Source organism: Chelon labrosus (genome assembly GCF_963514085.1).
Source record: "Chelon labrosus genome assembly, chromosome: 14".
In the NCBI taxonomy this organism is placed as follows: domain Eukaryota; kingdom Metazoa; phylum Chordata; class Actinopteri; order Mugiliformes; family Mugilidae; genus Chelon; species Chelon labrosus.
The window spans coordinates 24,020,476-24,036,124 of record NC_140347.1 but is presented as its reverse complement, the minus strand read 5'-3'; the positions used below and the strand labels follow the sequence as shown (position 1 = coordinate 24,036,124).

Genomic DNA, 15,649 nt, shown 5'->3' with positions numbered 1-15,649 from the left:
AGATTCAGTTGGATTTGAAGTATTAGACATGTTACACAAACTAGAAGGTTATTGCTTTATTATTTATTTGTTGTAATAATTGCTATAGCACAATTAACAAACTGGTGACAATAAATCTGTGTTCACCAATCAGTGAGAAAAGTGATATCAAGAGATGAGACAGTCCTGATGCTGCTGGGCCAGTGTTCTGTTCCTGGGGTATTGGCCAAGATACTGTATGTACCCTTAAGAGTTCCCTTAAGAAAAGAAGGCTAACATGTGTCATTGTTTTGAGTAAGAGCATTGCAATAGTAATATATAAAGCTCAGAGAGCCACGAAATCCAAAATCATCTACAGTCCCATCTTCAAGGTCTCCATCTGAAGTGTTGCCTCATCTACTGTATGGCATGGCACCAGACCCAAACACACAATCACTATAGCTAAGACAAACTAAAAGCTGAGGCATAAAAATGTACGTTCCATGTCACATTTACTTGTGTAGTGTGGGTCACATGCACGTTATTATGCTGCTATTTTTTTGATTTTTTTTTCAGCAAATCCTTTCTTTGGAGTTTGAAGAACAGTATGTGAATTTAATTATTGTCTTTTGACAGATATTACGAAATCGTGATACTAAAACAGTGGACTAGTTTAGCGTTACTAAAACAGCACTTAAAGGAGTCCTAGAATTCAAAACCACATTTACGTTGTTCCTGTTGAATTTAGGCTCCGAGTGGTGTCTAAGGACCACACCAAAAACTTCACCGCCTTCTCCAGCCTGCTTTCGTATGCACATTCAAAATTAGAAATGGCCGTGTTGAAATGGGCAAATCTGAACAGAGCTCCGATATTATGTAATAGGCGCCCAGCCCTTTTGGATACACCCTCTCTCATTTGCATGTTCCAGCCCACTGTAAGGGCGGAGGCGTTAGCTAGCTAGTCCCAGCGACAGCTAACCGCAGTTTCTGTCAAGAGGGATACGGTATGTCGGACTGCGTGTAATGTTCCAGGATGTTTGGGGCAGGTCAAGACTCTACACAGACTTCCCCAAGAACTCAACTGTCAGCGGGAATGGTTGATGTTCATTTACAACCGCGTTCCACAGAGCTTCAACCCGAGGTTGGTAGTTTGTTCTGCCCACTTCACCCCGGAGTGTTTCTCCAACCTCGGACAGTATCAAGCCAGCTGGGTCGCCGGGATAGCTCAGTGGGTAGAGCTGGCGACCCATGTGCCGAGGCTGAGTCCCTGCTGCAGCAGACCAGGGTTCTAGTCCGACCTGTGGCTCTTTGCTGCGTGTTATCCCCTCTCTGTATGACAAATGGCCGGTTATGGTTAAGGATATGTTTTTCCCTGTTTTTTCCCCGTTTGTGGACCATTTGTGGCAATGCAATCGATCACCTGTTGTCATTATATGGATTGAAAACTAAGTTTGCCCCGCTCGAAAAATACAGGGCAGAATTAGTGTTGCTAATTGGCATAGCGTTTGCTAACGCCGACGAATTCGACTAATTTCTTTGTCAGCAGTAAACGTAGTTCGGTTAGCTATCGATGGCTTTGGCTCTAGCTTCAGCCCGGTGGATTAGGCCAATCAGCTTTCAGGATATGTGGGCCAATCAGCCTTTGGGTAAACTGGCCAATCAGCACGCAGCTCATTTCATTATTCATGAATTTGCTGAGTGGGCGGGAAAAACAAACTGTTTCATTGCAGGGCTTATTTATGACCTTGTATTAGGCTCTCTAGCAGTGCTCCTGGGGCGTTTTCAGCCCCACAAATTTACATATGCCATTATTTAGGCTCAAAGATCAATTCCTAATGGTCAAAAAATGTGTTCTAGGACTCCTTTAAGCATTCAAAATAACATTCAAAGCAGTCTTGTGTTTGCAAAGTCACCCCGGAATATTTTTCCCGAAAGGATGATTCTGAAAGCTGACCTGAACCAGCTGTAAAAGAAAGCATAAATAAATGGATTCAGCATCGAATTGGACAGCGTCAACCAATTTAGTGTTTCAATCACAGCGATAGGTGTTACACTGTGTGTTAAAGGCTGAAAGACCATACAAATGAAGTAAGGAGTCCAACATAAGAGAAAAACTCCCATAACAATAGCCAGAGTTTTGGTAGCTTTTCTCTCCATCTTACTGACAGCTCCTCCGGACCTTTTGCTCTGAAAGGTTGTGTTTTGGATGCTGTTCACTTGTTTCTGTGCAACAAGGAAAATCTTTAGGTAGATACTGAGCATAATTACAACTGGGATATAAAAGGAGAAAATACACGCTAATGTGGTTGATATGAGAGCATCAAGTAAACAACTTGTTTCACATTTTCCTTGATTAAAACCTGCAATTATGATTCCAATTCCAATCAGAGAGGCAACTCCCCAGCTCACCAGAATCATCAACCCTGTGACACGATCATTTATTTTACTTTTGTATGTCAGAGGCTGACATACTGCGTAATATCTGTCAATAGAAATGCAACACAGATTTAGAATCGAAGCTGTGCTCAGTGTCACATCAAAGCTCCCTCGCACTTTACAAAACAAACCTTCGTGATACCAACAAGAGGTCACAGTGAATGCCATGCTGAAAGGAAACACTAAAACTCCGACCAGCAGGTCAGCCATAGCCAGAGAGAGGATGAGATAGTTTGTCGGGCTGCGGAGCTGTTTGAAGTAAATGATGGAGACTATTACAAGAAGATTTCCACGTATTGTGAAAAGAGATAATGAACCAAGGAAAATATATAATCTACACATATAATGGAAGGACTGCTTGTAAATATATACATAGAATCATACAATTCATAGCAGGGGTGTATGTCATTAGAAGTCCTGTTCACAGTCAGCTCTGGTTCCATGCTTGTAAAGTCCTGCAATGAATGTTCAATAACATTAAATTACATTGAGAAATCATTTTTAATAGTTTAAATACAGCACGCTGTATGTAACCACATCAACATCAGTGCTCCTTTGACATCAACTGTGAAAAACATAAAATAATTCTGTTTTCTGTAAGTACCATACCGTATGCTGGGAGTTAGTTGACTCTTCGCTGTTGTTTGTCACGGACATGTGTTCTTAATCATTGTGCCACTGTGCAGATATATTGGACTTGTTTAAATATTAAACCCCACCTATTTATCATAATACAAACATCTCCTGTCCAGTCAGATGCAGCGCACTACTTTCTGTTAGCATGTGATCTAATTAATATTACAGACTGTGACTCTGTGCCGTTGAGTTTTAATTATATTTCAAATAATTTTTACAGGAATTATTAATTTAGACAAGAAAATCCCCTAAAATTATAAGGTTGGGAGATTTTGTGATTGTTTTTAGTAGTCAGACGTCATGGTCCTGAGCTAAAGAAGGCTATTTTTTCCAGTTTCCAATAATCCAAAAAAGCGTTTAAACAAGGCAACTGGACTTGTTGAGTTTTGAGAAGACGTTTCACCACTCATCCGAGTAGCTTCTTCAGTTCTAGGGGACTGCTGGGAAGTTTGAGGCTTAAGTAGGAAACTTCTACTGAAACTTGCTTGTTGTGTAAACAACCAGAAACCGATGCAGGTAATTTCGGTTAAATGGTTAAATACCAGGGGGTGATTCCCACCGAGAGAGGAGCCTACAAGGCCCTCCCCCTTCCCCACCTCGGTGCCCCTGACCACAGCGTTTCAAGCCTTCAGGAGCCTGTAGATCTCTCTTGTCAGCCATGGCTTCTGACTGGCCTGAACAGTGATGGTCACAGAGACACACTTGGCGATGTAGGCAGTGGCAGTCTCTGTGTACTCCTGGGGGTCTGTGGTGTTGTTGTACGTGGCAGCCTGCTTGAACATATTCCAGTTGGTGGTACAGAAACGGTCTTGAAGTGCCTCTGAAGACCCTTCCAGCCACACCCATACCTGCTTCCGAACTGGTTTAGTTACTTTAACCAGTGGTATGTAAGCTGGCATGGTCCCTTAAAATGTGGGAGGCGTTGGCCCCCTCGACTCCATGTGGGAAGCCCATGATTCTCAGGTTCTTACGGCGCTGTCTGTTTTCATAATCGCCCAGTTTGTCTTTCAGCTCCATCACTTCTTTTTGATGTTTCCGTTCCAGCTCCGTCAGCCCTTGACGAAGGTCCACAACAGCGGCCTCGTAGATGCAGCATTTGGCCTCCAGTGCGATAACTTTCGTGTTGGTCGAGTGTATGGCTTCACTCATCTTTTCCAGTGCGGCATCAACTTGGTGTAGTCGGGTTGTAATGGAAGTTTGAATTGTTGCCGCGAACTTCATCATTTCAGCGGAGAACCAAGACGGCGGCTCGGATGTCTGTAGCGTGTCGTTAGTAGCCATTACAGGTGTTAGCTCTGGCTTGTTGCTAGCCGGGGCTGGCATTTTAGGATCTTTTGGGTTGTTGGTCGATTTCTTTTCGTGGTTTCCTTGTCCACGGACTCTGTGTCGACATCGTGTTCTTCTTAGTGAGCTTCTATTTCACAATTACTACTAATAGGGTTTATTCGCTATTAAATCTCAAAATATACTGGAGGACTGAATTGACCCAACCGTTCACTGAGCCGCCATAACCGGAAGTCACTGGTAAGGTTTCTATCCTCTATGCATTGTAACACCTTGACCCAAAAAGTGAGGAGCAAAATTGCATTAAAGGACTGAAAGACCCTGTGCTTCAGCTTTGGCTTCACTGGTGAGGTTACCTGTAGTGATAAAGGTTTCTAATGCCTGGATCACACCGGGCAAATGTTTTGCCACTGGGTGCACTGCCTCAATCCGCGCACTCCATCGTGTGTCAGACAAGCTGTGCCGAGAACAACCCAAAACTCTTTGTAAGATTTCCCATCTGTGAGGACTGCCACTGAATAGTTTGTACAGCTGATTGATGAAGCCAAAGAATATGTCTATTTCTGGGCAGGCCCGGCCTGCACGGACACCAGCTAGGTTTAACGTGTGAGATGCACATGATGAGTATGTGGCCAAGGGATTTTTATTCAGTATGCGAGCTTGCACTCCTCTCACTTTTCCTGCCATGTTAGCTCCATTATCATAGCACTGACCTCTGCAATCAGCTATGCCTATCCCATGTTCACCTAGTGATTGTTCCACCATTGTGGCGATTTCCTCTGCTGTCTTTTTTGAAAAGTCCTTAAATTCAAGGAAACGTTAATTTATTTCCCACCCACCCTTAGGGGAAGTTTGACTGACATACCTCAGCAACAGTACATTTTGCTCCAAGTTTGTCACATCTGGGGTTGCATCACATGTTATGGAATAGAATGTTGTTTGTTGCCTTTCCCTCAAAATAGTGTTTAGGACACACTGAGCACAAAGTTCAATAAATTCGTTTTGGCTGTCAGGTGAAAGGTAATGAGCTTGGAGTCTCTTTCCCTGTTGCCGGTGCTCTGTAATGTTTTGTAAATGGTCATTTAGGATACTGTCATACCTTGCCAACAGTTCAATTATGCCAAGAAAATGTCCATTGTCTGGCTCATCTAGTGTATTTGTGCACCCCTGAATGGCAGATTCCTGAAGGCTAAGTACAGTGTTACATCCAGCAGCCGCTTTAATAGTGCTTTGTTTTTTTCGATTTCTGTCTCCATCAATTTTTGTTGTTGGCTGTCAATTCCAGAAGTCTGTAGGACAGAATGTTGTAGGTTCTTCCATTTCCAATAACAATGTTTGTGTGCACGGTTTCTTTCATGTTCTGGAAATCTCTCGTAAAGCTTTCTGCATTTTACATTCGATATTTTCATCCCATCTGTGGAATTTAGTGCACTAGTTGACTTTTTCTCTACTTCAAAGGAGAACAGCAAGCATGGTAGGCAAAATAAGGCCTTTTTTGAGCTGCTATATACTATCCAGTCCCTATTGATTTTTTTTCCCTTCCATTGTGGGATGTGGAATATGTCACATAGTTTGGGAATTCCCTGCCCTCTGCATCTGCTGGCAATTCCTTTGCCCTTTCTGAGAAAGGCGTGCGTTTTGCCATCACACGTACGAGGTTCACTCTGTCAGAGTCGGTCATTCTAGTTGGCCGTAATGCAGGATCGCTGAAATGAAGACTCTGATCCATCCTGCTCAGACTCTCCGACGGGGCAGCGGACCCCTCCCGCTCCACTGTGACTCTCTCCCTCCCTCTCTCTCTCTGTCTCACCGGTAGCCTGACTCTGTCCCTCCACTCCAGGATAGCAGGCCCCTCCCGCATCACTGTGACTCCCTCTCTCGCGCTCTTCTCTTTCACCGGTAGCCTGACTCTGTCCCTCCGCTCCGCGACAGCGGGCCCCTCCCGCATCACTCTCTCTGTGACCTGACTGCAGCTGGATCCCCTCTCCTCTCTGTCTCATCCTCTCTGACGGAGCTACCAAACTCAACTGTTTCTGTCAAAGATAACGTGTTGTGTCGGGCTTTTATTCAAGCTAATGGACGTTAACATTAGAGCTAGCCTGTAAGGTTACGTTACAAGGCTGGTAAACGTTGGCTGCGCTGTTTCTTACCTTACTCTACGTTCACTTTATTAGTCCCAGCTTCACCGTCACCATCTTTTCTTAAATATTTGCTTAGAAAATCTTTAAGGCCTCTATTTTCTTCTTCTCTTCTTCTCTTTTCTTTCCTTTTCTGAGCACCGGACTTGTGCTGACCAGACATTTTGAGCGTACTGAACTTCAAATCAAATGGCAACATCAAATTTTGATCAGTGGCCGAAACATTTTTGTGTTGGGGGTGGGGGAGTTCTTGACCACTATTCAAGGACAATTAGGAAGAAAACAAATAAAAAGCTTTTATGTAACTCAAATATTACATATTTTTTCCACAAATAGGCCTATTTTAATTTGTAATTATTATTATATTTTTTTAATTATTCCATAATTTAATGAGGGTCCAGTTCGCGCAACTAAACTAACTTTAGCCTGGGTTAGCAGCACAACCAAGCTAGTTTTAGCCTGAAGTTAGCGCATTTTGCGCCAGGAGTTATGTGGGCAACTTTAAGCTTACTATGAAATTTATTACAAACCGATTGTCGAGTAACATTGTATGGATATGATATGTTAACAGGACTTCTTGTAACTTACCTTCGAAAAAATATCAGTTTGGTGAGTCTTCAGGTGCCGCTTGAGGTTTGTGGTATTCTTTCCACCTCGTTTGTGGCCACATTTACCGCCGTCTCCCTCTATGATGCATTCTGTTTTTCTTTCTCCTGGATTATATTTAAAGTATGTCCATAGATCATCTTGTTGTTTCCGACCACCAAGGCCCTTGCCGCTGCCACCAAGGTCCATCATTTAGTGTGACTACGGCAGGCGTGTTGTGCAGAATGTGCACAGATGCTGGCATGATGCCATGTGGTGGGCGTGACCAAACAACGATAGGATGCAGCCCCATTGCTGATACTTTTTAGCTTTTGACAGACAATTGGCAGAAATGTCATGCATTTCTGACAGACCACCCACTAACATTTTCGTCCAGTCTCGTCTACGAAAGCTTACACACGTAGCTTAAACATGTTTAGCTCGTCACTGTCTCGTTATTGTCATGAAAAAAAGGGGCGTCAACGAAATACCATCGTCATCGTTGACGAAAACAGCACTGTCGCACATTCTCCTTTCACTCCACGTTGTTCTTTTTTTTTTGTTGTTGTTGTTGTTGATGCCACCAACATGGCTTAGCTGGGCCGTGATAGGTTGAGAGGCTAAAGACCTTCCTCTGCCTACAATCCCCCAGAATGACTTGCAGTTACAGCTCAGGGTTTTCTTCCTATTTTTCTCTAAAGGAGTTCAAGTGAAATTATTGAACATTCTATCGAACGTGTCTATCGCGATAGATATCGTTATCGTTTTATCGCCCATACTGCGTCATCGTGTGAGTATGAAATTAAATCAAGTAATATGTGGTGCAGCACATATAATTCAGACTTAGGAGTTAGGTGATAAGTGTTCAGCTTCAGTGTCTGTTTGTCTGTTAAAGTCACATGAGAAAAAGCAGGTGTTGGCTCCTCTGTCCTGCACTGGAAAATGCCGCGTTGTGTTTGAATCAGCCTCCCATATATCTTGTGTGGCTTCTGGCCATGCTTCTCCTCATCTCTGTCAAAACAGCTGTGACAAAAGTTTCCAGGAAGTGTGACTTCAGTGAAACAAGTAAATATAGCCAAGTGACTACCACGTGTAAAAGACACCAGAACATTTACATTTACTATCTCTTCAGCGCTGTGTGCTTAGTCACTGGTAGTCTTAAAGCAGTCTTCAAGCAGAGCTGACAAAATGGGTACTACAATTGTAGCCTCAGCTGTACCACTTCATGCAATATGCGGATTGAACTGTACACTATACTCAATCTTAAGTAAACTATAATGCTGTGTCAGTTTTTATAAGCATGTTCGTAAATGTTCATATAAAGCGTCCTGTTATTCATTAAATCCATTGACATTTTACACACTATTTTTTATTTTCACAGTAATACAGGACAAAGTGCATCCTGTTTCAGCTCAATACAGGACGCGTACTTTTGTTTGTAAATATGGGACGATTCCGTTTTTCAAGGGACGGTCGGCAACCCTAGTCGTGTGACATATCTCGAACAATATCTTCATTTGTTCCACATTTACCTTCATTTGTTCCACATTTACCACACAAGACACGGCGTGCGGCAGAATGATCGTTTTATTATGATTATCTTGTTTTCATGATCGACGGATGCCAAAATAGAAATCGAAATTCAAATTCAATTAATCGCCCAGCCCTAAGTAAGGGTGATTGTAAACATAGTGTGTGAAAAGGATGCAAAGATGTGTGCAAAGGGCTGACAGGTTATGATATTATTGTGGTTGTTGGTGAGTGTGTCTATTTGTGTATATTAAGTCCAGTTACAGCAAGTTCTAGAATGTGGGCCCGAATGCTCCAGTACCTTTTCCCAGATGAAAGGAGGGTGAAGAATGCGTGTGAGGGGTGTGTATGGTCATCCATGATGATGCTGCTGGCTTTGCGGTGTAGATGTTTGTGATGGAAGGTAGAGAGACTCTGTTGATCTTCTCGTCTGTCCTCACTATCCTCTGCAGGGTCTTGCGATCTGAGATGGTGCAGTTCTCAAACCAGACAGTGATGCAGCTGCTCACGATGCTCTCTATGGTCCCTCTGAAAAATGTGGTCAGGATGGGAGTGGAAGATTTGCTCTTCTCAGCTTCCTCAGAAAGCAGAGACGCTGCTGGGCTTTCTTGGTGATGGAGCTGGTGTTGAGTGACCAGGTGAGGTTCTCCCCTACCAAGGAATTTGGTGCCCTTAATGATCTCTACGGAGGTCATCAGCAACAACTACTATGTAACCTTACTTGTCCTATACAGTAATTACTGTACAGTGCTGCTCAAAAGTATTTACACCTTCGATCATTTTCTACATTTCTGCATAAAAATGACTCAAAACGTCAGCAGATTTTCACACAGGTCCAGACAGTAGATGAAGAAAACCCAGTCAAAAAAATTAAACAGAAATGTCGATTTTGTATTTGTTTATTGAGGAAAATGAGCCAATATTACATATCTGTGAGGTGGGAAAATAAGTGCACCTCTAGTATTAGAAGTTCATTTCAAGGCCAAATCTCTTCAGAAGTCTTTCCAGTCATTGTAATGAGACTTGGCTGTAATTCAGTGCCCTTTTTTTTTTCTTTTTTTTTTTTTAAATAATAAAACAAAAATCTGGAATTTTTCACAGTCTGATCTTCTTAACACATGTTTATGGAAGTGTATGATGACAAAGACAAAGGAGCTTTCTGAGGACCTCAGAAAAAGAGTTGTTATGGTTCCCCAGGCTGGAGAACGTTAAAAAACCATCTCTAACGAGATTGGAATCAGTCAGTCAGATTGTGAACAAATGGAGGAGATTTAAGATGACTGTTACCCTTGACCAACAAAGATCACTCCAAAAGCAAGACACACAATAGTCCGAGAGGTCACCAATGAACCCAGGGTAACTTCTACACAACTAAAGGCCTGTTTTGCTGCATCTGGTCCAGGGCGATTTGCCATCACTGATGGTCCAATGAATTCTGAACTACTCCAGTGAATGAAAATGTCAAGACATCTGTGTGTGAGCCAAATCTGAAGAGAAACCGGGTCACGCAGCAAGGCAACGACCCCAAACACAACAAAATGGTTAAAGAAGAACAATAATAAGATAATTGGCTAAAATTTCTCCAGGCCTAACTACACCAGATACTGAAAACAAGGGACAAACTTACTTTTTCACGTCACAGAGATGTACAAATGATTAATTTTCTTGATTACACAAATACAAAAGTATGATATTCATGTTTCATTTGGGTGACGTTCATTGGGTTCTCTTTGTTTACTACCAGGGTTTGTGTGAGGTTTTGAGTAATTTATATGAATGAATGTAGAAAATTATGAAGGGTGTAAACACTTTTTAGTGGCACTGCATAGATTTATTTTTTCTTTTTCTTTATCATCAGTTTTGATCCTAACCTTAATCCAACAACTATGTATTCTTATACGTAGATAACAGTTTACCAGTTTACAGTTTACCTATTTCTGTATCATCAGTCTTATTTTTAGAGAGGCTGCTTCATGTCCATCAAAAACTTAAATACACAGGGAGTAAGGACTCTTCACTGCATTCAAAAGATAAAAAAATAAAAATCATTTTATCTTCACCAGTCCATTCAGTTCTGGGGAATCAAGACCCAAAACTCTTTGGGTCAACGTTTTTTTTGGATCGGCGTATTCACTGAAGTGTGGCTGGACCCAGGTCAAAACATCACTGATTCTTTTTTTAAAATTAGATGTGTCAGCTTAAGGTAGGGTCTCATTTGTGTGTTACATCAAATCTTAGTGTGAGGTTTTGTACAGTCATGACCAACTTTGTTTGGAATAGGTTTCGAACAGTTAAGGGGAGTAACTTCATCAACATGGAAAAAAGTGACCTTGATATTATCTACATTTTTTGAAAATCTGTGCTCCAGCAAATAGTATCCCACATGCATCATCCCTTGTATAATGTATAGTATTTGCATTAAACAATTACCATTGTTTTAGTGATGTGTACAGCCACCAATACCTGTGTGACAGTGTGGTACCGTAAAATTCGGTGTATAAGCCGCACTTTTTTTCCTTTTTTTTTCATCTAAAAAGTTGGGTGCGGCTTATACACCGGTGCGACCTATATACCAGGGTAAATGCTGACATTGTAAATTTGACCCACAAGATGGCGCTACGTAGCTACGTAGCGCCGTCATATAGCCAGCCAGTGTGCGTAAGACGCCATTTTATCACAGACACATGCACGACACCGACACGACGACAGTACGACTACACATGCCTGGGAAAATTACAAGAAAGAGCTACACGGCAGCCCAAAAACTCCACGTTGTGGAGTTTGCGGAACAGAATGGAAATCGCCACGCGGGGAGAGAGTTTAATGTTGATGAGAAACAGGTTCGTGAGTGGCGGAGAAACAAAGCTAAACTTGAAGTCATGGTGAAAACTAAGAAAGCTAACAGAGGGAGAAAATGTCTGTGGCCACGGGTGGAAGATGCCGTTTTTGAGTGGATCGCTGAGCAAAGAAGCAAACTAGTCCCCGTGTCAAAAAACATGATTCGGATGAAAGCAATAGAGGTAGCGAAAGAGTTGGATGAGACTGATTTCCGTGGTGGCCTCAGCTGGTGTGACAGGTTCATGAAAAGAAAAGCACTGTCCCTTCGAAGAAGAACTCGCATCTCACAAAAGATGCCGATGGACTATGAAGAAAAAATGATAACGTTCCAGCGATTCATTATTAAAATGCGCCGGCAGAATTCATATGCACTCGGCCAAATTGGAAACATGGACGAGGTGCCGATGTGCTTTGATATGCCGCCCGACCGCACCGTCAATAACCGAGGCGAAAAAACAGTGCAGATCAAGACGTCGGGACACGAGAAATCACATTTCACTGTTGTTTTGTCATGTTGCGCTGATGGCACCAAACTACAGCCACTCATCATCTTCAAAAGGAAGACGGCTCCCAAAGAGCGCATGCCGGCAGGTGTCTGTGTACGAGTGCATAAGAAAGGATGGATGGAGGAAACGGTAGGTTATTAGTTTGTTTTAAACCATGTCTTTGCGCTGTGCTTTTAAATTTTTTTTTTATGAAAAAAATAATAATATCATTTTATTCAATTTTTTATCTCAGGGCATGATTGACTGGATTAAAACTGTCTGGGGGAGAAGACCCGGTGGACTTCTAAAGAAAAAGGCGCTTCTGGTGATGGATGCATTCAGAGGTCATTTACACAAGTCTGTGCGCGAACAGCTTAAGACCATGAAAACAGATGTGGCGATCATTCCTGGCGGGATGACCGGGATTTTGCAACCTCTGGACGTCGGAGTGAACAAACCATTCAAAGACCGGATTCGGCAGAAATGGGTGGATTGGCTTCAAAGAGATGATCACGCATTCACACCGCGGGGTAATCTGAAGAGACCCGCACTGGCCACAGTGTGCGGGTGGGTAAAAGACAGCTGGGAGGACATTCCCTCAGAGCTTATAACACGGGCCTTCCTGAAATGCTCAATTTCGAACCGACTGGATGGCACCGAGGACGACGCTCTGTTTGACTCTGGAACTGGGACTAACGCCGAGTCGGAGGACAGTGATGTGAATCTGCTGGCAGAGCGCTATGATGACTTGGTCACAATGTTTGGACACAGTGACGATTCTGAGGAAGAGTTTTTGGGATTTTAGTAAGCATTTATAGCTACAGCCTCCACAATGTAATAAGGTAAACAGTCTTGTTATTAAAAAAAGAGAAAATGAGTTTAAGGTACTTGGTTAAAGAATGTTTAAGTTAATTTAAGCTCATGGTTTAGATGTTGTACTACTGTTTACTTAAGAAGTTAACTGAAAAACTGCAATCTGAAAAGTAAACCTGCTGAATAGGTTATGTTTTGAATGTTTCAAATTAAAATAAATGGAAACAGTGTTGAAATAACATGTGTAATGTTTTATTAACAAATAGCAATAGAAAACCTTGTTTTCCCAGTTTGAGGCCCTAAAAAATAGACTGCGGCTTATATACCGGTGCGGCTTATATTCCGAGTTTTACGGTAATTGTTACAATCCATGGTAAAGTATATTACACCATTATTTGATCAACGTATGTGGAAGTTTACATCATCAGACATTCACGTGTATTGAAGAAAACATGTTGCTTTGAATTTATTTTTGACAACCAATTTACTTAAGAAAATGATATGTTACTATGAAATCAAATCAAATAATATATGATGCAGCACATATAATTCAGACTTAGGAGTTAGGTGATGAGTGTTCAGCTTCAGTATTGGTCAGAAGACACTTCTCTGTTTCAGGTCAGATGACAGAAACTGGTCGTTGGTTCCTCTGTCCTGCACTGGAAAATATCCCATTGTGTTTGAATCAGCCTCCCATATATCCTTTGTGGCCTCTGGCCATGCTTCTTCTCATCTCTGTGTCAAAACAGCTGTGACAAAAACAAAGTTTCCAGGAAGTGTGACTTCAGTGAAACAGGTGAATATAGCCAAGTGACTACCATGTGTAAAATACACAAGAACTTTTACATTTACTGCCTCTTCAGCACTGTTTGGTTAGTCACGGGTAGCATTTTTCTTCTATGTATGGGATTAGTGCATGACTTCATCTTCAAGAAGCCCAGCACCTCTAGCAGTCTTCAAGCAGAGCTTACAAAATGAGCACTACAATTGTGTACACTTGTGTGCCACTGAACTGTTCACCATACTCAGTCCTAAGTAAAATATAATGCTATGTTCATTTGTATAAGCATGGCAATAGACACTTGTAGCACAAAAAGCGTTAATTAAAGCAGTTTGGAGTGGGTAAAATCACCAAACAAAATTTTTCCAGAAATGATCATTCTAAAAGCTGATCTGAACCAGCTGTAAAAGAAGGCATAAATGAATGGATTGACCATTGAATTTGAAAGAGCAAGCCAATTCAATATCTCCTCTAAAGGTCCTGGCTCTGATGCATTACTGAGGGAAAGAACAGAGACACAGAGAAAGAAAGGCAGCCAGCACATCAGAAAAACTCCCATAACAATAGCCAGAGTTTTGGTGGCCTTCTTCTCCAGCTTACTGACAGTTGCCCCAGCCTTTGTTGTGTTCTGGATGCTGCGTGCTTGCCTCTGTGCAACAAGGAAAATCCTCAGGTAGATACAAAGCAGTAAGATTAGTGGCAAGTAAAATGTGAATACAACTCCCATAGTTTTACCGACTGCATCAGAAAAACATCTTTCCTTGCATCTTCCTTTGTCAGATCCTCTTATAATCATGCTAGTTGCAATTGCAGCAGGAACACCCCAGCTCACCAGGATCATTGTCCCAACAATTCGACCACTCATTTTAGTTCTATATGTCAGAGGCTGACATACTGCATAATATCTGTCAATAGAAATACAGCATAGGTTCAGAATAGAGCAAATACTAAGTGTTATATCAAAGCTGCCCCGTACTTTGCACAGCACTTCTTCTTGAAACAGACACAAGCTTATTGAGAATACCATGGTGAGAGGAAACACTACAGCCCCTACGAGCAGGTCAGCCACAGCTAGAGAGAGGATGAGAGCATTAGTGGAAGTATGCAGCTGCTTGAAGTAAATGATGGAGATTATGACCAGAAGATTTCCGCATACAGTAACAACCGATAATAAACCAAGGAAAATATGAAATATGACACATATTGTGGAAGGTTCTGCCGGTGCATATGATGCATCTACTTTATAGCATGGATGTAGGTTAAGAAACCCTGTCTTATTGACACCAGTTACAAGTTGCATGTTTATGAGTTCCTGTTATTTCAAGTTACAGTTAAAAGTAATACAACATTTTGCTCAGCATCAGTTAACTATTCAAACGTAAGTTTTCACAAGATTAAAAACAAAATCTCTCATTGATTCCCTACACAGTACATACCAAACTGTTTGGGTAGTCCATACATCAGTACTGTTTGGTGCCCTTTGTCTGTTTGACAATGTCCAATACAAAGCATTTATGTAAACGTCCCTTGTCCATTCAGGTGTTAGATGCTGCAACCTATGAGCATCCTGCATCATATTAGATGCCATAGAAACAAACATGCAACAACAAGACACATTTGCCACTTGCCTCTTTGCCTGTGAGGATTTAATTAGCCATCAAATACATAATAATGCAATCATAAACTCTGTTGACATGGCTGCCTTCATAGTGGAGTTCTTTTTTTCTTTCAGTGAATGGCTTGTTTTTTCCCCCCTTGCTTGCTGTGTGCTACGGTTGTCAAAACCAGAACATGTGAAAATGATGTAGTAATAAAAAAAAAAAATAAAAAATTAGATAAAGCAAGTAGTGGTAGTTGTCCAGCTAACAATATCCACTACCGGTTTCTCATGTATTGGTTTTGCGCTTAGCGTCAAAGGTCAGAGAGGATTTTATTGTCATTTCAAACATATATAGAGGGTGCAGTACATAGTGAGATGAGAGGACGTTCCTCCAAGACCATGTAGCTACTTGAAAACATAGAACTAAGTACAATACTGTGCATAAAGTGCGCAATCCCTAAAGTAGTAGGGGTATGCCAATACATTGACTATTAGATTCATCGCGATGCGACACGTGACGATTCGATAACGATTCATAAATGTTAAAAAAACGATAATTTTTCAT

At 41.7% G+C, this 15,649-nt stretch overlaps 1 protein-coding gene and 1 pseudogene across 2 annotated transcripts; both read right to left on the bottom strand.

Annotated features, from left to right (window-relative positions):
• Window positions 1-1,842: 1,842 nt before the first annotated feature.
• Window positions 1,843-2,919, bottom strand: LOC311499113 (trace amine-associated receptor 1-like; annotated as a pseudogene). Its single transcript has one exon. The product of its transcript is annotated as a trace amine-associated receptor 1-like (transcript).
• A 10,252-nt stretch (window positions 2,920-13,171) lies between these two features.
• LOC311499117 (trace amine-associated receptor 1-like) lies at window positions 13,172-15,119 on the bottom strand. Its single transcript, XM_084559982.1, has one exon. The coding sequence runs from the start codon at window positions 14,782-14,784 to the stop codon at window positions 13,807-13,809; it is 978 nt and encodes a 325-aa protein (XP_084416108.1). The 5' UTR covers window positions 14,785-15,119; the 3' UTR covers window positions 13,172-13,806.
• Between the last annotated feature and the right edge of the window lie 530 nt (window positions 15,120-15,649).

Bases quoted from the DNA above. Each gene is read 5' to 3' on its own strand.
- LOC311499117 (XM_084559982.1), bottom strand. From the start codon at position 14,784: ATGCAACTTGTAACTGGTGTCAATAAGACAGGGTTTCTTAACCTACAT.